The sequence below is a fragment of the Artemia sp. Qi Xiang Cuo genome, chromosome 6 (assembly GCF_049724085.1).
Source record: "Artemia sp. Qi Xiang Cuo chromosome 6, ASM4972408v1, whole genome shotgun sequence".
Taxonomy (NCBI): domain Eukaryota; kingdom Metazoa; phylum Arthropoda; class Branchiopoda; order Anostraca; family Artemiidae; genus Artemia; species Artemia sp. Qi Xiang Cuo.
Genome location: NC_142799.1, coordinates 52,717,789 through 52,740,833, shown reverse-complemented (window position 1 = coordinate 52,740,833; position 23,045 = coordinate 52,717,789). Strand labels below are relative to the sequence as shown.

The 23,045-nt window shown below is 34.9% G+C and overlaps 1 protein-coding gene across 1 annotated transcript; it reads left to right on the top strand.

Annotated features, from left to right (window-relative positions):
- Nucleotides 1–10,736: 10,736 nt before the first annotated feature.
- On the top strand, nucleotides 10,737–11,105 carry LOC148951368 (protein CFDP2-like). The gene has a single exon (XM_089091080.1). The coding sequence runs from the start codon at nucleotides 10,737–10,739 to the stop codon at nucleotides 11,103–11,105; it is 369 nt and encodes a 122-aa protein (XP_088947206.1).
- The last annotated feature ends 11,940 nt before the right edge of the window (nucleotides 11,106–23,045 follow it).

Genomic DNA, 23,045 nt, shown 5'->3' with positions numbered 1-23,045 from the left:
TTTTGAAGTTTCTACGACGACCCCTTCCATATGAAGTGCCCTGCTCTAAAGGAAAAAAATAATACCTAGTACATTGTGCCAACATCGTTCTTATATGCCCTCAGGGCATATATATATATATATATATATATATATATATATATATATATATATATATATATATATATATATATATATATATATATATATATATATATATATATATATATATATATATATATATATATATATATATATATATATATATATATATATATATATATATATATATATATACATATATATACATTTAATTTGTCAGCGGATCTCTGATTAGGGGAGCAATAAAAACAACACAGGACAATTAAATTGTAAGGACACGGCAAGACTTTAGGTCGAACACACACCCACATAATCTCATCAAAGGAAGCAAGACACGGAATTGAGATTTCAATGAAATTTGGACGTTTATTGTGTGACTGCCCCACAGGGGCAACTTTCAGGGGGAGGAATGTCACGGCACCCGTGTCCTTTTTGTGTATGATGAGTGGGAAGTCATGATTATTTTAGTTGCGGACCCCTCAGTCCCTATTTATTTCCGTAGTGATTAATCCGTATGTCTGGCTGCTGGATGCGAGTGGAATTGCCACCACCCCCTCTCCCTTCTAATGGAAAATAACCTTTCATAAATTTTCGTGAATTGGTGTACCTGATCAAAGTGGGTACAACTTTTAATTAAGACAGGAAATGTTCACTGTCTTAAAAGTTTTACCCATTATTGTGTTTTATTTCACTTTTATTTTTTATAGAAAGGCAGTTTGGGCGAAGTGAATATTTTCAGAAGGTATAAATAGGTTAGAATCGGAAGGATAATCTCAAAAGGTATTATTTACTATAGGGCTTTTATAGTTCAGTCTATACCATTTCATTCAGTCTTTGGATGTGTTTGGGGAAATGGTGGGCGTGAGAGAGGTGTTGGCCAACTTCCAAATACTTTCGACTATTAAAAAGGGCACAAGCCACTCCAATTTCTAATTGAATGAGCGCTTTTCGAAGCTTCCACGACAACTTCTTCGATACGAAGCGCCCTGCGCTAAAGGAAAAAATAAATAAATAATACATTGTGCCAACATCGTTCTTATATGCCCCCAGGGCATAACTTAAAACCCTTCCCCTGAGGGTTGTGGGGGAGTATCCTCCTTTTTACTTAGTCCCCGTTTCTTGTCTCGTTCTCGAATGTTCCCGTTCTTTACTTAGGCAGCGCGATCGTGCTGCCTATGATTTATACATTAACTTTCTATACAGACCTTAGATGTCCCCAGGGCATAACTTACAACCCTTGCATTGAGGGCTCTGAGGGGGTTATCATCCTAAAAGACCTAATTTCCAGAAGGTTCAACTATGTTGAACAAACTTGATATCTCAAAATTTTGATTGGATGTGTTTTGGAAAATGGTGGGCGTGAGAGGGGCGTTAGTCGCTTTCCAATCACTTTCAACTATTAAAAAAGGCACTAGCCCTTTCATTTTCCAATTGAGTGAGCCCTTTTGAAGTTTCTACGACTACGCTTTCAATAAAAACTACTTACAACCCTTGCCCTAAGGACTGTGGGGGGAGGGGTTGTCATCCTTAAAGACCTAATTTCCAAAACTTTCAACTAAGTTGAATAAAATGGCTATCTAAAAATTTTGATTGGATGTGCTTGGGTAAAAGGTGGGCGTGAGAGGGGGGTTAGTTGCTCTCAAATCACTTTCGACTATTAAAAAGGGTACTATCCCTTTGAATTTCAAATTAAATGAGCCCTTTTTGAAGTTTCTACGACAAAGATTTCAATAAAAAACCTTTTATGCCCCCAGGGCAAAATTTATAACCCTTGCCCTGAAGGCTGTGGGGGAGTGTCCTCCTTAAAAATATATTTTCTATCTGGAAATCAACAACGCTGAACAAATGGCTATCTTAAAATTTTTTTTGGATGTGTTTGGGGAAATGATGGGCGTGGTGAGGGCTAGTTGACCTCCAATCACTTTAAAAAGGGTACTAGCCCTTTGAATTTCCAATCGAAGGAGATTGTTTTAAGTTTCTATGACAACGTATTCTTTAAAGACCTTATATGCCCCAAGGGCATAACTTAAAACCCTTGCCCTGAGGGCTGTGTGGGAGTGTCCTCCTCAAAAAATTATTTTCTATCTAGAAATCAACTACGCAGAAAAAATGGTTATCCACAAATTTTGATTGGATGTGTTTGGGGGAATGATGGGCGTGGGGAGGGCTAGTTGCCCCCCAATCACTTTCGACTATTAAAAAAGGTACTAACCCTTCGAATTTCTAATCGAATGAACCTGTTTTGAAGTTTCTACGACAACACCTTCTATAAAAACCTTATATGCCCCCAGGGCATAGCTTAAAACTTGCCCTGAGGGTTGTGGGGGAGTGTCCTCTTCAAAAACATATTTTCTATCTAGAAATCAGGTACGCTGAACAAAATGGCTCTCTCAAAATTTTGACTAGATGTGTTTGGGGGAATGATAGTCATGGGGGAGGGACTATTTACACTCCAATCACTTTCGACTATTAAAAAGGGCACTAGAACTTAATTTTCAATCGAATGAGCTCCTTTTGAAGTTTCTGCGACGGCCCCTTCCATATGAAGTGCCCAGCTCTAAAGGAAAAAAATAATATATAGTACATTGTACCAACATCGTTCTTATATGCCCTCAGGGCATAAATTAAAACCCTTGCCCCGAGGGTTGTGGGGGATTGTCCTCTTCAAAAACATATTTTCTATCTAGAAATCAACTACACTGAACAAAATGGCTACCTCAAAATTTTGATTGGATGTGTTTGGGGAAATGATGGGCAGGGGGCGGGGGGCGGGCTAGTTGCCCTCCAATCACTTTTGACTATTCACTTTCAATTTCCAATCGACTGAGCCTTTTTTGAAATTTCCATGACAACGCATTCTATAAAAACCTTATATGCCCCCAGGGCATAACTTAAAATCCTTGCCCTGAGGGTTTTGGGGGAGGCTTCTCCTTAAAATCATATTTTCTAAATGGAAATCAACTACGTTGAACAAAATGGCTATCTCAAAATTATGATTGGATGTGTTTGAGGGGAATTATGGGCGTGGAGGGGGGGGGGGCTAGTTACCCCCAATCACTTTTGACTATTAAAAAGGATACTAGCCCTTAAAATTTCCAATCGAATAAGCCTGTTTTGAAGTTTATACGACAACGCCTTCTATAAAAACCTTATATGCCCCTAAGGCATAACTTAAAACCCTTGTCCTGAGGGTTGTAGGGAGTGTCCTCCTCGAAAACACATTTTCTATCAAGAAATCAACTACGCTGAAATAAATGGCTATCTCAAAATTTTGATAGGATGTGTTTGGGGGAATGATGGGCGTGGGGGGGGGGAGGCTAGTTGCCCTCCAATCACTTTCGACTATAAAAAAGGGCACTAGAACTCTCAATTTTCTATCAAATGAGTCCCTTTTGAAGTTTCTATGACGACCCCTTCCATATGAAGTGCCCTGCTCTAAAGGAAAAAAATAATACATAGTACATTGTGTCAACATCGTTCTTATATACCCTCAGGGCATATATATAATATATATATATATATATATATATATATATATATATATATATATATATATATATATATATATATATATATATATATACATTTAATTTGTCAGCGGATCTCTGATTAGGGGAGCAATAAAAACAACACAGGACAATTAAATTGTAAGGACACGGCAAGACTTTAGGTCGAACACACACCCACATAATCTCATCAAAGGAAGCAAGACACGGAATTGAGATTTCAATGAAATTTGAACGTTTATTGTGTGACTGCCCCACAAGGGCAACTTTCAGGGGGAGGAATGTCACGGCACCCGTGTCCTTTTTGTGTATGATGAGTGGGAAGTCATGATTATTTTAGTTGCGGACCCCTCAGTCCCTATTTATTTCCATAGTGATTAATCCGTATGTCTGGCTGCTGGATGCGAGTGGAATTGCCACCACCCCCTCTCCCTTCTAATGGAAAATAACCTTTCATAAATTTTCGTGAATTGGTGTACCTGATCAAAGTGGGTACAACTTTTAATTAAGACAGGAAATGTTCACTGTCTTAAAAGTTTTACCCATTATTGTGTTTTATTTCACTTTTATTTTTTATAGAAAGGCAGTTTGGGCGAAGTGAATATTTTCAGAAGGTATAAATAGGTTAGAATCGGAAGGATAATCTCAAAAGGTATTATTTACTATAGGGCTTTTATAGTTCAGTCTATACCATTTCATTCAGTCTTTGGATGTGTTTGGGGAAATGGTGGGCGTGAGAGAGGTGTTAGCCAACTTCCAAATACTTTCGACTATTAAAAAGGGCACAAGCCACTCCAATTTCTAATTGAATGAGCGCTTTTCGAAGTTTCCACGACAAATTCTTCGATACGAAGCGCCCTGCGCTAAAGGAAAAAATAAATAAATAATACATTGTGCCAACATCGTTCTTATATGCCCCCAAGGCATAACATAAAACCCTTTTCCTGAGGGTTGTGGGGGAGTGTCCTCCTCTTTACTTAGTCCCCGTTTCTTGTCTCGTTCTCAAATGTCCCAGTTCTTTACTTAGGCAGCGCGATCGTGCTGCCTATGATTTATACATTAACTTTCTATACAGACCTTACATGTCCCCAGGGCATAACTTACAACCCTTGCATTGAGGGCTCTGAGGGAGTTATCATCCTAAAAAACCTAATTTCCAGAACGTTCAACTATGTTGAACAAAATGGATATCTCAAAATTTTGATTGGATGTGTTTTGGAAAATGGTGGGCGTGAGAGGGGCGTTAGTTGCTCTCCAATCACTTTCAACTATTAAAAAAGGCACTAACCCTTCGAATTTCTAATCGAATGAACCTGTTTTGAAGTTTCTACGACAACACCTTCTATAAAAACCTTATATGCCCCCAGGGCATAGCTTTTGCCCTAAGGGTTGTGGGGGAGTGTCCTCTTCAAAAACATACTTTCTATCTAGAAATCAACTACGCTGAACAAAATGGCTATCTCAAAATTTTGATTGGATGTGTTTGGGGGAATGATAGTCATGGGGGAGGGACTATTTACACTCCAATCACTTTCGACTATTAAAAAGGGCACTAGAACACTCAATTTCCAATCAAATGAGCCCCTTTTGAAGTTTCTACGAAGACCCCTTCTATATGAAGTGCCCAGCTCTAAAGGAAAAAAATAATAAATAGTACATTGTGCCAACATATTTCTTATATGCCCTAAGGGCGTAATTAAAACCCTTGCCCCGAGGGTTGTGGGGGATTGTCCTCTTCAAAAACATATTTTCTATCTAGAAATCAACTACACTGAACAAAATGGCTACCTCAAAATTTTGATTGGATGTGTTTGGGGAAATGATGGGCATGGGGAGGGGGGAGGGCTAGTTGCCCTCCAATCACTTTTGACTATTCACTTTCAATTTCCAATCGACTGAGCCTTTTTTGAAGTTTCTATGACAACTCATTTTTTTTTAGCTTGAAAAATTCTAACCCTGTCCACCACTTAAGTTTCAACCTTGCTTCGATCCTTGTGTTCTCAGTAAATGCTGGTACTACTAACAACTCACTGCTGCATCATCTTGAACAATAGATTTGGAGGGTAATTTGGGATTTATGGGTGGTGGTTATTTTTGCAGAATCTATTGATCCATCAGAACTATTGTTGACATTACTCGAAACATAAGGTACAGTAAGGGAAATTTGGGATATTACTTCGAACGATCACTTCAAGTTGATTTTCGTTGGAGATAGTTGAATTTTCTTCACCAGAACTAACGGGGAACTTTACTTCCGCGATTGGTTGGACCACTTCTGGTTGATTATCGATGGTATTAATCACGTCATTTTCAACCATCGACGCTCGGCATTGAACACATAACCAATTAGGGTTTTTAAGGTGATTACTTTTTGTTATGCCAGCACAAGCAGGGTGCAATCAGGCATTGCCCTTAGAACACTGGAAAGACCCAGTTCCACATTTTGTGTAGCATTCATTAAAAAGATGGGACATTCTAGGCTTATGATCAAAAAGGAGATAAACCTTGAGTTGGAAGCTATATCTTCAACTAACACCTGGTCGCCTAAGCCAGGATTAGCACTGGTACTTGCTAGAGAAAAGTTCACAAGGCTGATCTCGCGTCTTTTATTCTCATGGTTTCAAAACTAGTCAGCAAAATTTTCACGTTTCAAACTAACTAGTTATGCTTATTTTCCAGTATACACACAAGCAAACACGTTTGAATTATACATATAATAGGCATGGTTTCAAAATTACTCTGTATGAATTTTTATATTTCTGGCTTGATTAGTTAAGACAATTTTTTTTAGTCAAAACACAAATTATATCAATTAAATGTTTGTTTATTTATGTTAGCACTGGAAAATGGATAAACTAATGTTCCTACCATTAGTAGAATCGTCAGTTTCTGTTGGGGCAACAGTTTCCTTCTTTACTTTCTTTGGTTTAGATTCTGCAGTCTTATTTGGATCTGTTTGAACTTCCAGAGGTTTATCAGCAATTTTCTGTTTTTTTCTCTGTCCATTTTGAGTGGGTTTCTAAAATATGAAAATCATTCTTCCTAGATTGAACCGAATAATATAATTGCTATAAATTAAATCATATTTCAGGAATTAAAATGGGGTCGAGGATCATGTTCAGGTATTGATCTCAGACAAGATGATGCAGCAGTGAGTTGTTGGTAGTACCAGCATTTACTGACAACACAAGGATCGAGGCAAGGTTGAAACTTAAGTGGTGGACAGGGTTAGAATTTTTCAAGCTAAAAAAAATGAGTACATTTAGTCATTTTTTTAGCTTGAAAAATTCTAACCCTGTAGAGTTTAGGTCTGAGAGTTTGACAAACAAAAATATGAGCTCTTATTTTGTTAAGGAATCCATTAAAAAAAGAAATCTCTATTTTTTCTCATAGAATAATTGAGAATAAAAACAAAAATTGGCAAAACAACGGGAGATTTGCCCAAGATAGTGAAATTTGTTTTAACCTTAAAGTATTCTGGCTCTATATCCTCAGCAATCTATATACATAAATGAAATAAAACTAACAATAAAATGGGATGTTTGAAACTAAAATTAGAAATTTAAAAAAGTCCCAAATTTGTAATTTTTTTGACGGAAAGGCAGTATCGTCTTTGTGGTCATTAATTCAAAAAACTTTTTCCACAAAACAAGTTTATCAAAGAAAAGTAAAGAGCTCCATTAAGCCGAGAATGAGCAAAAATAAAGTCAAATAATCTCCAAGCTTAAAAATACCACAAATCACTATCAATAAATGATTAACTTGCGTAACGAGCTTCTATATTCGTATGTTTTTATTACGTATATTAGATAGTACCCACCCTTGTCAATACCTCACTCTTTACGCTAAAGTTCCAATTTTGTTCGAATCACTAACCCCTGAATCACAAAAGCCGGTTAATTAGAATAGATAGCTCTTTTGAAAGCACTAAAAAAAAAAAAAAATTAGTGTACAGAGCGAAGTATTGCCCAGGGGAGGAACCTTCTCATATACGTAATAATTTCTGTTCTTTTTAAGTTTTAATGTTGCTTCTTACTTTCAGTTGAAAAAAATTGTTTTTTATTTAATTTCCGATCGTTTTTTATTTAATTTCCGATCGTTTTTTAAATAATGCTGGGAAATCTGGTGCCCCCTTCATAGAAATGTCCCTTCCCACAAGGAATCACCCTTCATGGAAAGATCCTCCCCATAACCCCCTCCTCTGACTCCCCCCAGAAACAGATCCCTCCTGAAAACTACTGTATACTTCCCATTAACCAATACTATATGTAAACATTGGGCAAAGTTCATAACTTGCAGCCCTTCCCTCAGGAACTGTGGAGGATTAAGTCACCCTCAGAGACATATTTATTAGATTTTCAACTATGCTGAACAAAATGGGTATCTCAGAATTTTGATTGGGCGACTTTGGGAAAAAAAAGCTTGGGAGGGGGCTAAGTTGCCCTCCAATTTTTTGTCACTTAAAAAGGGCACTAGAACTTTCAATTTCCGCTCAAATGGGCCTTCTAATGATACTCTAGGATTACTGGATTGATACAATCACCCCTGGAGAAAAAACAACATTTTCAAATTGTTTCTGATGGAGAGCCTGATGTTGTGGGTTTATGTGAGATGTTTTTAATTAATTTTTTAATATACAGAGATGGTTAGGGGCTAGGTTAAGTTGGGTCAGGTATTTAATATAATGAGTTGTGCGTGGCCTGCTTTCCATAATTCTTTGTCGTAATTTTCATAATTTTGTTTCGAAAGTATTATATTATCGCCATGTTTTGGTATACATCATTGGGATTAACGTAAGTTCTATTTTTGGGTGTGTTTATTTGAATTGACAAGTGCCGAGTTTTCATGATTCTTATCAATTTTTTATATGCAATGAATTCAGTTAAAAAAGTGTCTAGCCAGGTAAAGAATCTTCATTTATCGATGTAACCATACACAATATGTATGCAAGATATTTATGCATTTGTGGCCAAAAATTTCAGTGGTCCATTTGTACATCGTAAATAATTAATTTGACTACATTGCATTTCCAGCTATATTTAAAATGACAAGAAAGTATAAAAACGAGTAAAACTTTTGACAATAAACAGTCATTTGATTTTAAGTATATTTATAAATTCATTACCAACACCAGAAAACAACAGAGAATAGCGATAATGAATAACAATCTACGTTTTAATTTAACTCCACCAATTATCTTTTCGAAAATAGTTTCAGGACTTATTTATGGGTGCATGTGTGTATGCTCCGTAATGCTCCTAAGGAATAAATACAAAAAAGGTCTTGGGGCTTAGTGTCCTTCTTTACTCCTTGTATAAGGTCAGATTTTAATCCTCTAATGGCGTGTCATATTGTTTGGAATAAGTTGCCTGAATCAGCTCGAGGGTGCCACTCATTCGGTTTGTTTAGGGAAAAAAAAAAAAAGAAAAAAAAAAATTGTTAAAAATTTTTGGCTTCGTAGATGTTATTTTTATTTATGTTTTTTTTTTTTTTTTTTTTTTTTTTTTTTTTTTAGTCTGTTTAATCTAATTAATTAATTTAGCTTATTTATTCTATTTTTTCTATAGTTTTCATTGTATCTATACTTTCTTTTCTTCTCCTTTGTATGTGAGTAAGTGTTTTGTTTTTCATTTTTGAGTAAGCATTTCATGTCTTCCCCCTTTGTACAGGCCAATGAGCCTTTGGGGGAATAATAGCATGTAATATTGTATGTGTATATATAATGAAGAATAAAACTTATCTTATCTTATCTTGTAGACAGAAGCTTGAAACTTCAATAGTAGGGCTCTCTGATGCGCTGAATCTTATGATATGACTTTTATCAAAGTTCTATGACTTTTAGGGGTTGTTCCCCCCTTTTTTCGAAAATACAGAAAATTTTCTCAGGTGCGTAATTTTTGATGGGTAAGATTAAGCTTGATGAATTTTATATATTTGAAATTAGCATAAAAATATGATTCTTTTGATGTACCTAATGGTATCAAAATACCATTTTATAGAGTTTTGGTTACTATTGAGCTGGGTTGCTGCTTACTTGCAGTTTGTTACCACAAACTGTTTGACCAGAACACAATTTGCACTTTACTGAAAACAAAATACGTTTGAGATGTTTTTACTTTCTTACTTTCATAAATAAAAAGTTATCAAAACTTTTAAGTTATAAATATTTTATATGTCAATTAAAATAATATTTTATATGTCAATTTGCCCTCCAATTTTTTGGTCACTTAAAAAAGGAACTAGAACTTCTAATTTCCGTTCGAATGAGCCCTCCCACAACATTCTAGGACCACTGGGTCAATACAATCACCCCTGGGAAAAAAAAAAAAAAATCCACATTTTTGCAGAGAGGAGCTTGAAACATCTACAGTCAGGTTCTCTGATATGCTGAATCTGATAGTGTGATTTTCAATAAGATTCTATGACTTTAAGGGGTGTTTCTCCCTTTTTCGAAAATAAGGCAAATCTTCTCCAGCTTGTAATTTTTGATGGGTAAGACTAAACTTGATGAAACTTACATATTTAAAATCAGAATAACAATTCAATTCTTTTGATGTATCTATTGGTAGCAAAATTCTGTTTTTTAGAGTTTCAGTTACTATTGAGCCAGGTTACCACAAAATGTTTGAAAAGAACCCAAATTCAACAGATAAATAATCCTGTTAGAAGAGGTTAGGGGAGCATAGCAGCCCCAAGTCTGTTAAATGAGGAGGGTTGGGCTGTGGGGCTTGCGAACCGCAACTGGACCTTGAGGGCCTGCCCTTGGGGAAACTTATTAGTACAACTAAAACACAAAGATTAGGCCATGGATCAAACCCCCTTTTGATGACAACTGCCCCACTGCCAAGGAGAAGATTTGTAAATACAAAAACGCCTTAGATTTGGCTTCTGGAACACATGCACAATGTCTCAAGCTTTCAAGACTGAGCAAGCACTAAGAGCTATGCATATATACCTCAACCTTCTAGCACTGTCAGAAGTTCAATGAGTAGGTCCTGGATCAAATAAACCAAACGGAAATGTGACTATTACCACAGTGGATCCTAGCAGAGACATGAATTAAGAGTTTCCTTTATGATAACCAATCAAACCTATCAAGCTCTACTCAAATGTATGCCAGTACTACCTAGAATCCTGAACTCTTGCTTCATGGTGAATGTAAAACTGACAGTTGTAATATGCAACACACCTCCCAATAAAACCTCTGACAAATCAAAAGATGTATTCTACAGAGCACTCGACTCCATAACCAAAGACAAACCTCAAGATACCATACCATGTTTTCTAGGAGACTTCAATGCAAAAGTTGGGAACAGCCAATTGTTCTCTCCAAATGTCCTTGGTGAGTATGGCCTGGGCCAGCAAAACAAAAATAGGGAATTACTAATTGACTTCACTGTCTCCCACAACCTTGAAATAGGAGGGACTGTATTTGCCAACTTGGATGTACACAAATACTCATGGATATTCACCAATTTTGGCTGTACCCAAAATCAGATTGAAAAAATGTACTTCTAAAAAATCTGGCTAGTGAGAAAAAATTGCCATATGCAACTAATTCAGGAATGGTAATTATTATTTCCAATAGTCCTTACAGTAAAATGTTTATATGAAAACAAATTGGCAGAAATTGTTTTTTAAGAACTAGAGATGTATTGAAAATGACATTGGTTTTGCCATGAAGTCATTTTCAAGGAGTTGCCATATGCAACCAATTCAGGAATGGTAATTATTATTTTCATTAGTTCCAACAGTAAAATGTTTATATGAAAACAAATTGGCAGATTTTTGTTTTTTAAGAACTAGAGATCAATTGAAAATGACATCGGTTTTGCCATGAAGTCATTTTCAAGGAGTTTCAGGCTCTTTTAAAGATTCCTGCAAATTGGTTTTCAAAATGACATGTTACTAAAGAAAAAAAGGTACTTGTCAATTATACAATAACCTACTGAGAATTTGTGATAGGAACAAACTATTCAAGCAACATTTTAAACAGACAACTGCTTTGAGTCAGGGGTTTCTCACACTGGAAACAATATTTAAACTATAGTTTTTAGGGGTTTAGGGGCAAAAAAAGGTACCTAGGATAGGTTATATACATAGTATATGTTATGATAATTTTCAAGGAGTTTCAGGCTCTTTTAAAGATTCCTGCAAATTGGTTTTCAAACTATTACATTTTATCATCATATTTTGATTTATTTCATAAGTATTCACCAAACTTCACTCCTCAATAGTTTATTGCACAATTAACAAGTACCAAAAATAATAATTACCATTCCTGAATCTGCTATAAACAGCAATTTATTCTCACTAGCCAGTTTTTTGTATTTCAATGGTAAGAAAAATTAGCTAGCCCACAGAACTATATTGAAGGATATGCAATTTTCTTACCTTTAAAAATAGGAAAGTAATGAAGGTAAAGGACCTTCCCAGGGGCATAGTTAAGCTACTTTTTGCTATCTTGGAAAGGGATTAGTTTATAAAAATGAAACTTTCAAGGATGGATCTGCCAACCAAATTATGGCCTGGGAAGGTATTTTGAAATACCTACCTCTCTTGGTATATATTTAGGACCAGTCCCCATCATAAGGAGAGATGTTAAAAAAAAATTCTTACTTCATAATATGCAAAATTATCCTAGTAAACATGTTTTCCTGGGGGGAGAACCTTTATCCTTACTATTTTCCTTGTTTTTCAATCACATTTTTCCATATTTTGTCTTGTCTCCAAGTCTTAAAAATTATTTATAAAACCAACACCCAAGAGCCATCTAGCTAATCTAACCTAACCAAACCTAAATTCATTAATATTTATTTCAATGAATTTCATTAATAACATGCCAATTCAATCAGTTGGAAGATAAATCATAGATAGTCAAGAAATAGCCAATGAAAGGGCAAAACATCTCAAAATGGTCATAAACAGAAAAGACAAAAACCAAACAGCTGAAAGAAAAACCCTCTGGAAAAAGAGCTAAAGACACATCTGATACTACTGCACCCTACAATTAACCTTTTACCAAAAATGAGATAGAAATAACAATTAAAAACCTACCATTAACAGCCCCAGGCAATGACCAAATATATCTGCAATATATCAAGAAACTAACTGAGAAATGGAAAAGAATACTTCTCCATATAATTAACAAGTGTTGGGAATCAGGGGAATTCCCTAAAATATGAAAAAAGGGAGTAGCAATCATGTTACCTAAACCCCATAAAGATCCAACAAAATTAGAAAATCAGAGGTATATAGCTTTATTATCAGTAATGGGGAAGCTCTACAAAAGATTAATAAAAAACAGAATGAACTGGATTGTGGAAACCAAACCATTTCTACCTCTGTTCCAGTGGGGTTTTTGCAAAGGCTTAAGTACTGCAAATAATTTTGCACTGCTCCAATGTGATACCTTATATTCCTTACAGAACTACAAAATTATGATAGTAGTCTTCATGGATGTGAAATCAGCATTTTATGTAGCATCAGACAGACACATTTTGGATGGATTAATTAGCTTGGGAATAAAGGGTCCCCTAATCGCAGTTTGTTATGACCATCTGTGTGAAAGAGCAGCTCAAGTAAAAGCAGGAAATTGCCTATCTCATATACATATAAAATCAAAAAAGGAGTCCCACAAGGCTCAGCACTTGGACCTATTTCTATAATATAAGTCAATATAACAGCCCACTAAATTATGATGAAATAAAGGCCTCAATATTTGCTTTTGGCTAACAGGGCATGAAGGAACAGAAATAATAACCAAACTACAGCAAATAATCAATCAGCTAACTTTTTGGGCTGAAAATCTAGATTTAGAATTCTTAACCACAAAAAAAATGATGGTTATTACAAACAAATGAATAACTAATAATCTAAAATGGAATTTTAAAAATCAAGCAATAGAAAGAGTTTCTCAACATCTTTATCTTGGATGTCTGATAGATCAAAAGATATCTCTCTAACCAATGGTGGAGCAAATAAAACAGTCATGTATAAGACACCTCAACATTACCTTAAATCGCACTTGCTAGCGATAGGATGAATCCTGTGTCCGCCAGCTTCAGTGATTATAGTTAATCATCATCTGTGGCGTCCCAAATGGTGCGCCACGGTTTGTTGAGCCACTCCCTATCCACTGATGACTTGAATGCATCCACGCTGGTAGAGGCTACTGTTTTTTCACTAAGGGAGTTCCACAAGCTGACAACTCTATTTGAGAAGAACTTGTTCCTTAGTCTGGTGTTGGCTCGTTTTCGGAATAGCTTTTGAGAATGACCACGAGTTCTGTTTGAATTGTCCGGTTGGAAAAGGCCAGGAATGGTATCCTCAGCATTTAGGAGCTTGTATGCTGTTATCACATCGCCTCGTTTGCGACGATATGTTAGAGTTGGTATTCTAAGCTTACGGAGACGGGATGGATAAGGGACATCATAGAGGTCTCTAATACATTTCATTGCACTCCTTTGGACTGATTCTAGAGCTGCTTGGTCTGTCTTATTGTTTGGGCATGCAATACACATTCCAAACTCTAGCCTTGGTCGAACTAGACTCTTGTATAGCTTGGTCATAACAGTTGGAGATCTGCTAGTGAACGTTCTTTTGATTAAGCCAAGAGTCTGATTAGCCTTTGCAATAGTCGCTTGTGCATGAATATGAAATTTCAATTCATTGTCTACCAGGATACCAATATCTCTCTCTGCGTGGCTGCTGGAAATGGCATTTCGGGACCCATCCCTACAATCCATATGGTACTGAGTGTGTGGGTTAACAACATCATGAAAATACTTTCAAAGCTAACTTGGGGAGCAAATACAGGATTTATGCTTGAGTTCTATAGCAAATACATTAGAGCAAAGATTGATTATGCCTGAATTTTTTACAACATTGCCTCAAAAAGTATATTAAATAAACTGGAAGTCATCCAAAACAGTACATTAAGGATAGCCCTTTCAAGCTTATTGCCTTTCTTGGCATGCAAAAGGTGAATAGTGTTTGTTTTCTTTTTTAATAAATGTATATCTCATATCTCTCATAGCCTTTGGGGCAAGAAGTACAACACCTGTCTCCTTCTTATTAATTGAAAGTACAATAGTTGATCTGAAAACCTGATGAGAGCAAGACTTGTTGAAGTACTTCAGAAAGACATGGCTAGCCCAATCATCCCACCCATGCAAAGCTCTAATTATTAAAAGAGGACTTGCCTATACATTTAACAAAAACAGAAGTGGAATAAAGAATCGATGATAGAAACAGCAGAAAGTATCTGGAAAACAAAGGATATCAGTTTTAATTTCAGTGAGATGTTGCATTTGGAAAACCTACCACTAGGCATAGACAAATAAAAACATAAAATACCTGACAAACAAATTTAAAAAAGAAGATACATTTAACAACATCAAATTCAACCATTTAATGAAGACAGCATATCAAGAACAGTTAAAGGTGTATACAGATGGGTTGACATACAACAAAGGTGTGGGAGCAGCTGTTGACATACCAGCAATGTTCAAACTAGATCCCTCACAATCCATATTTGAAGCTGAGGTTGTTACTATTAGTAAAGCAGCTAATTACCTAATGTCAATTTCTTCAGATAATGCTAAGATCTTAATCTGTTCAGAATCAAGAGTGCAATTGAAGCAATACAATCAATGAAACAAACCTCAAGAGAGATAGTAAATACTCTTTGGGTAATGCAGGAATTGACAACTTCCAAAAAATATATTAGTAACCATTATGTGGTTACCTGGTCACAAAAATATAAAAGGAAACAAAGAAGCTGATACTGCCACTAAAAAATCAATAGAATCAGCAGCACCAACAACAGAAACAACACAAAAAACAATTGGCACAATTGAAAATATAACAAGAAAAATTGAAATACACAGGCTAAATGAATAGAGAGACAAAAATGGAACATGGTGGGCAAATAGAAAAACAATTATTCAATTTGAAAGAGAACTATATGGAAAGCTTAATAAAGAAGAAAGTAGTATTATGTTTAGACTGAGATCTATCCATGCTGGCACTGAGGCATATAAAGCCAAGTTCTTAGGTAAAATTGAAAATTGTGTAAAGTGTGGTGATGTTGAAACTACATATCTTATATTAATTGGATGCCATAGAACAGAAACAAAAGAAATAACAGATTCCTAAAGAGAACTAATAAACCACTCAGTGCAACTGTGTTACTAGGTGAGATAGAAGATGGCAAGCTGGCAGTTGAGGCAATTAAGCTAACAACAAGATTCTTGAAGAAGATACAAAGAGCAGCAACCATCTAAATAAATCAATAAACACAAAGGAAGACATCCTAAGGTCATCAGACACAAGAGGATGAATAATCAGCCATCATTATATGTTTATTTTTCATAATTTTGCTGAAAAAAATTGTACAACAGTGAAAATAGTGAGGATAAAGGTGCTCTCCCAGGGAAACATGTTAACTAGGATTTACATGTAAGAAGTAAGAATTTTTTTCTTAACATGTCTCCTTATGATGCGGACTGGTCCTATTATACCCCTCTCTATACAATGCATACTATTTAATCCAGGGCCAAAAACATACTCTGGGAAGGTATTGCCAAGCTTCTGTGTTAACCCTCTGCTGATTTCTAAGTCTTAGAATTTTGCTTAGTTGAAAATATTTTACCTTAATTTTCAGGTATCAGTTTCTTTTTCTCTGTTTTAGTCCTGAAAAATGCAATTCCTATTAATTGACTTGGATTTTAAGCCATATCAATGGGTTTTTTCTAAACTTTAGAAATGTATTTGCAGATCTTTGAAACCTTAGAAATTAGGATTGCTTAAAGTTGTGAAGCTCTAGAACAGTTTTCTTGTTTTTATCTAAGTAGAAGATATGTTTTGCAAGGGTTCACTTTCAAAAAACCAAAAATTCTAAAGGTCATTAAAGGTCACTGCCCTATAGAAGGAGAAGCAGTGGAGGTAGGTACTTTACATCACCTTCCCAGGCCATACTTTAGTCTGTAGATCTATCCCTGAAAGTTTCATTTTCCTGACCTAACCCCTTTCTAAGATAATGAAAAGTAACTAAACTAGAATTTTATCAAACATTTACTTATTAGGAACTATTAAAGGTAAAAATTTAGAATTGTGACTCTAAGGTAAAGGTAAAAATAAGGGAACATGTTAAGAAAACAATTCTTATTTTAAAATATGTATAATGATCCTAGTTAACATATTATCCAGTGGAAGAACCTTTATTATCAAGTATTTTCTTCTTTTTCCAAAAAAAATTACAATTTTTGCCATGGTGTCAACATAATGCATAAATCTTTTGCAATTGCTGCTATAAATTGTTCTTATAGATGGCATTCATCCCACCTGTTGTTAGTTAATGACATAGCACATGTTTAAAGAAAATCCAGTGGCATATTGAAATTATATAAGTTGTGAATTGTGTTTGAAATCACTTCTTTTCAACTCTGTTTATGCAAATAGTTGTTTAATTTTTATTTTTGCCACAATTGTTTTTCTGTCATTAAAAAAAAATCATTATACACATCAAAATTATATAACAAAATTGCATTCTGATTCTATTTTATATTGTATTTTTACCACTGCTCATTAAAAAAAATGGAATTAACAATGACCAGGATGAATACTATCTATAAGAACAATTTCAAAAGATTTACACATTACATTCACAGCATAGCAAAAATTGAATTTTTTTCTTTTAAATTAGAAAAAGAAGGAAAAAAGAGGAAAGACTTGATCATAAAGGTTCTCCTGTTGGATAATATGTTAACTAAGATCATTATAAATATTTTAAAGTAAGAATTGTTTTCTTAATGTGTCTCCTGACCAGGAGTCACAATTCTAAATTCATACCCTATTTAATTGGTAAAAAATTTAAATTAACAGATTATTCAGATAGGCTAGCTAAGAAACAAACTTACCTCTAGGCTTTAGTCAGAATTGCATCCTGAATCTAAATTTCACATTCCTTTGAGTTGGAAATGAACTTTACCTCCAACCAAATTTATGCAAATTCACAGTGACCTTTAAATTTACATATCAGTGGATGGGGGGGGTGTAAAGTTCTAACTTACCTCTAGGCCTAGAGTCAGAAGTAAATCCTGAATCCAAATTTAAAATTGATTTGCATTGGAAATGAACTTAACCCTTACCTGTATATATACCAATTCAGGTAGCCTATATATTTGTACATAAGGGGGTGGGGGTAAAGCTCATACACACAAATGAATACTAGCCTAAATCTGGATTCAAGATAAAATTCTGACTATAGAGGTAAGTTTGTAAGAGGTATGTATCTGAATAATCTGTTAACATGTATTTTTACCATTTTATTTGCTATTATCAGTTAATTACAAATCAAATAGGCTAAACTTAGGCTAGCCTATGTTAATAAGCTTATGGGAATCAATTAAACTTATAGCCAATGCCTGTCTGATTTTTACTTTGTAATAAACATAGCCTAGGCCTAATAATTTAGACCAGGATGAAGTTATCTCCTGGCTCCCATCTCCGGGTTTATCTCCCTGACCTAAAATTGCTTACCCTATAGCTATGAAAATAAAAATTATCCTTAAAAAAACTGCTGAAACTTACAGCTCTCAACTGATACCAAATTTTTGAATTTTTTTGCTGTTTTTGATATTTTACTTAAAAGTACGAATATAAGCGTGAACTTAAAATTAATGACTGAAATATTTTTTTTGAGAGAATTTTTCATTGTTATTTGGAATTCCTTTGTTAGGAGCTTTCAAATGAGGTGTTACATGACTATATTTAAAAAAAAATATTATTTTAACTGTTAGGCCTATTGAGGTGAAGGCAAACAAATTTTGTTGCTTAATTTTTTATTCAATTGCTATCAATCAGCACATCATTAAAAAGATATCTTTATTATAAACATGTTTCAAAGGTTATTTTCTACATCAAACCTAAAACGGCCCCATAAATCCTCTTTTTCCTCCCATCTCCCCTTTCCTCCCAAACCCTCCTTGTCAAAACAAGTAAAATGAAAATTCGTAAAAGAGATTTTTTATAGTAAGATATATCTTAAATGGAGAAGTTTTCATTGCCTAGGAATGTCCTAGCTCCATAAAGCCCCTACCCCTGAATATAAGTACCTCCCAAAGAAAAACATGGCAAATTTAAATTTGGTTCAAAAACTATTGGATAAGACTTGGATATTTAAAATCTTTATGTCAGGAGCTTTCAAATGAGGTGTTGCATTACTATATTCAATTATATTTTATCTTTACTATTACAGAGGTAGTCTAGAGGTAGGCCAAATGAAGTCTTTCATTGTTTGTCACAGCTTATGAAACAGCACTTCATTTGAAAGCTATCCTTCTTCTGAACATGTTCCTAGCGTTGTTTTCTACATTAAACCTAAAAGGGCCACACATATCCTCTTTTGCCTCCCATCTCCCCTATCCTCTCAAACCCTCCATGTCAAAACAAGAAAACTGAAAGTTCGTAAAAAGATTTGTTGTAGTAACATACATCTTAAATGGAGAAGTTTTACTCACCGAGGATTTTCCTAGCTCCATAAAACACTTCACTCCTGAATATAAGGATCTCACCAAGAAGAACATGGCACATTCAAGTTTAGTTCGAAAACAATTGCATAAGGCTTCGATGTTTAAGATCCTTATGTCAGGAGATTTCAAATGAGGGGTTGCTTTACTATTTTCAGTTATATTTTATTTTTTATTGTTATGGAGGTAGTCTAGAGGTAGACCAAATGAGGGTTTTTGCTTTTTGTCAAAGCTTATCAAACAGCACATCATTTGAAAGCTACCCTTCTTCTGAACATGTTTCTAGTGTCGTTTTCTGAAACAAATCTAAAAGGGCCGCACAAATCCTCTTCAAATGAAAATTCGTAAAGAGATTCGTTATAGTAAGATATATCTTAAATAGAGAAGTTTTAATTTCCCCGGATTTCCCTAGCTCCGTAAGCCCCCCACCCCAAAATATAAAAAACTCCCCAACAAAAACAATGCAAAATTAAAATTTGTTAAAAAAAAATTTGATAAAATTTGATATTTAAAATATTTATATCAGGAGTTTTCAAATGAGGTGTCGCATGACTATATTCAATTATATTTTATCTTTTCTGTTACAGAGGTAGGCCAAATGAGGTCTTTAATTTTTTGTCAAAGCTTATGAAACAGCACATCATTTGAAAGCTATCCTTCTTCTGAACATGTTCTTAGCGTTGTTTTCTACATTAAACCTAAAAGGGCCACACAAATCCTCTTTTGCCTCCCATCTCCCCTTTCCTCTCAAACCCTCCATGTCAAAACAAGAAAAATGAAAGTTCATAAAAGGATTTGTTGTTGTAACATACATCTCAAATGGAGAAGTTTTCCTTGCCTAGGAATGCCCAAGCTCTCTAAACCCCCCCCCCCTCAATCTCAGTACCTCCCGAAGAAAAACAAGGCAATGTAAAAATTTTTTTAAAAAATATCGGATAAGACTTGGATATTTAAAATCTGTATATCAGGAGCTTTCAAATGAGGTGTCTCATGACTATATTCAATTATATTTTATCTTTACTGTTACAGCGGTAGTCTAGAGGTAGGCCAAATGAGGTCTTTCATTTTTTGTCAAAGCTTATGAAACAGCACATCATTTGAAAGCTACCCTTCTTCTGAACATGTTCCTAGCGTTGTTTTCTACATTAAACCTATAAGGGCCACACAAATCCTCTTTTGCCTCCCATCTCCCCTTTCCTTTCAAACCCTCCATGTCAAAACAAGAAAAATGAAAGTTCGTAAAAGGATTTGTTATAGTAACATCCATCTTAAATGGAGAAGTTTTCCTTGCCTAGGAATGTCCTAGCTACATAAACCATCCTACCCCTAAATATAAGTACCTCCAAAAGAAAAACATGGCAAATTTAAATTTGGATCAAAAACTATTCGATAAGACTTGGATATTTAAAACCTTTACGTCAGGAGCTTTCAAATGAGGTGTCGCATGACTATATTCAATTATATTTTATCTTTACTATTACAGAGGTAGTCTAGAGGTAGGCCAAATGAGGTCTTTCATTTTTTGTCAAAGTTTATTAAATAGCACATCATTTGAAAGCTATCTTTCTTCTGAACATGCTCCTAGCGTTGTTTTCTACATTAAACCTAAAACGGCCCCATAAATCCTCTTTTGCCTCCCATCTCCCCTTTCCTCTCAAACCCTCCATGTCAAAACAAGAAAAATGAAAGTTCGTAAAAGGATTTGTTATAGTAACATCAATCTTAAATAGAGAAGTTTTCCTTGCCTGGGAATGTCCTAGCTCCATAAACCCCCCTACCCCTGAATATAAGTACCTCCCAAAGAAAAAGATGACAAATTTAAATTTGGTTCAAAAACTATTGCATAACACTTAGATATTTAAAATCTTTATTTCAGGAGCTTTCAAATGATGTGTCGCATGACTATATTCGATTATATTTTATTTTTACTGTTATGGAGGTAGTCTAGAGTTAGGACAAATGAGGTTATTTACTTTTGTCAATTCTTATGAACCAACACTTCTTGTGAACGCTCTCGGTCATCTGGTCATGCTTCTAATGCCTCTTGATGAAACAAATCAATAAGGGTAGCTCAAGGCCTCTAGTGACTCCAGTATCTTAGAACCTCAAACGGCTTTACTTTAATACAAAGGAATATTAAAATTTGTAAAGAGATTGTTATAGGAACTATGGACCTTAAATAGATAAGGGGACAATTCACAAGCAATTTCTAGCGTCATAAACCCCCCACCCCTGACGCGCACTCACGCCGCCATACACAAATGGAAAAATCAAATTTGGCTAGAAACTATTTGATGAGTCTGGAATATTTAAAACCTTTACGCCTGGAGCTTTCAAATGAGGTGTCGCATGACTAACTTCAAGTAAATTTTATTTTTACTTTTTTGGAGGTAGTCTAGAGGTAGGCCAAATGAGGTCTTTCATTTTTTGTCAAAGCTTATGAAACAGCACATCATTTGAAAGCTATCCTTCTTCTGAACATGTTCCTAGCCTTGTTTTCTACATTAAACCTAAAAGGGCCATACAAATCCTCTTTTGCCTCCCATCTCCCCTTTCCTCTCAAACCCTCCATGTCAAAACAAGAAAAATGAAAGTTCGTAAAAGGATTTGTTATAGTAACATCAATCTTAAATGGAGAAGTTTTCCTTGCCTAGGAATTCCCTATCTCCATAAACCATCCTACCCCTGAATATCAGTACCTCCCAAAGAAAAACATGGCAAATTCAAATTTGGTTCAAAAACTATTGCGTAACACATAGATATTTAAAATCTTTATGTCAGGAGCTTTCAAATGAGGTGTCGCATGACTATATTCAATTATATTTTATTTTTTATCGTTATGGAGGTAGTCTAGAGGTAAACCAAATGAGGGTTTTGTTTTTTGTCAAAACTTATCAAACATCACATCATTTGAAAGCTACCCTTCTTCTGAACATGTTTGTAGTGTTTTTTCTGAAACAAATCTAAAAGGGACGCAAAAATTCTCTTTTGCCTCCCATCTCCCCTTTCCTCTCAAACTCTCCATGTCAAAACAAGAAACATGAAAAGTCGTAAAGAGATTCGTTATAGTAAGATATATCTTAAATAGAGAAGTTTTCATTGTCCCAGACTGCCCACGCTCCGTAAACCCCCCACCCTGAAATATAAGTACCACCCAAAGAAAAACATGACAAATTTAAATTTGGTTCAAAAACTATTGTATAATAATAGAATATATAAAATATTTATATAAGGAGCTTTCAAATGAGGTGTCGCATGACTATATTCAATTATATTTTATCTTTACTGTTATGGAGGTAGTCTAGAGGTAGGCCAAATGAGGTCTTTCATTTTTTGTCAAAGCTTATCAAACAGCACATGATTTGAAAGCTATCCTTCTTCTGGACATGTTTCTGTCGTTGTTTTCTACATTAAACCTAAAAGGGCCACACAAATCCTCTTTTTCCTCCCATCTCCCCTTTCCTCTCAAACCCTCCATGTCAAAACAAGAAAAATGAAAGTTCGTAAAAGGATTTGTTATATTAACATACATCTTAAATGGAGAAGTTTTTATTTCCTAGGAATATCCGAGCTGCATAAACCATCCTAACCCTGAATATAAGTACCTCCCAATGAAAAACATGGCAAATTCAAATTTGGCTCAAAAACTATTGCATAAGACATAGATATTTAAAATCTTTATGTCAGGAACTTTCAAATGAGGTATCGCATGACTATATTCAATTATATTTTATTTTTTATCGTTATGGAGGTAGTCTAGAGGTAAACCCAAATCTGGTTTTTTGCTTTTTGTCAAAGCTTACCAAACAGCACAGCATTTGAATACTACTCTTCTTCTGAACATGTTTCTAGTGTGGTTTTCTGAAACTAACCTAAAAGGGCCACACAAATCCTCTTTTTCCTCTCATCTCTCTTTTACTCTCAA

Coding starts and splice junctions, on each gene's coding strand:
- LOC148951368 (XM_089091080.1), top strand. CDS start 10,737: ATGGTGAATGTAAAACTGACAGTTGTAATATGCAACACACCTCCCAAT.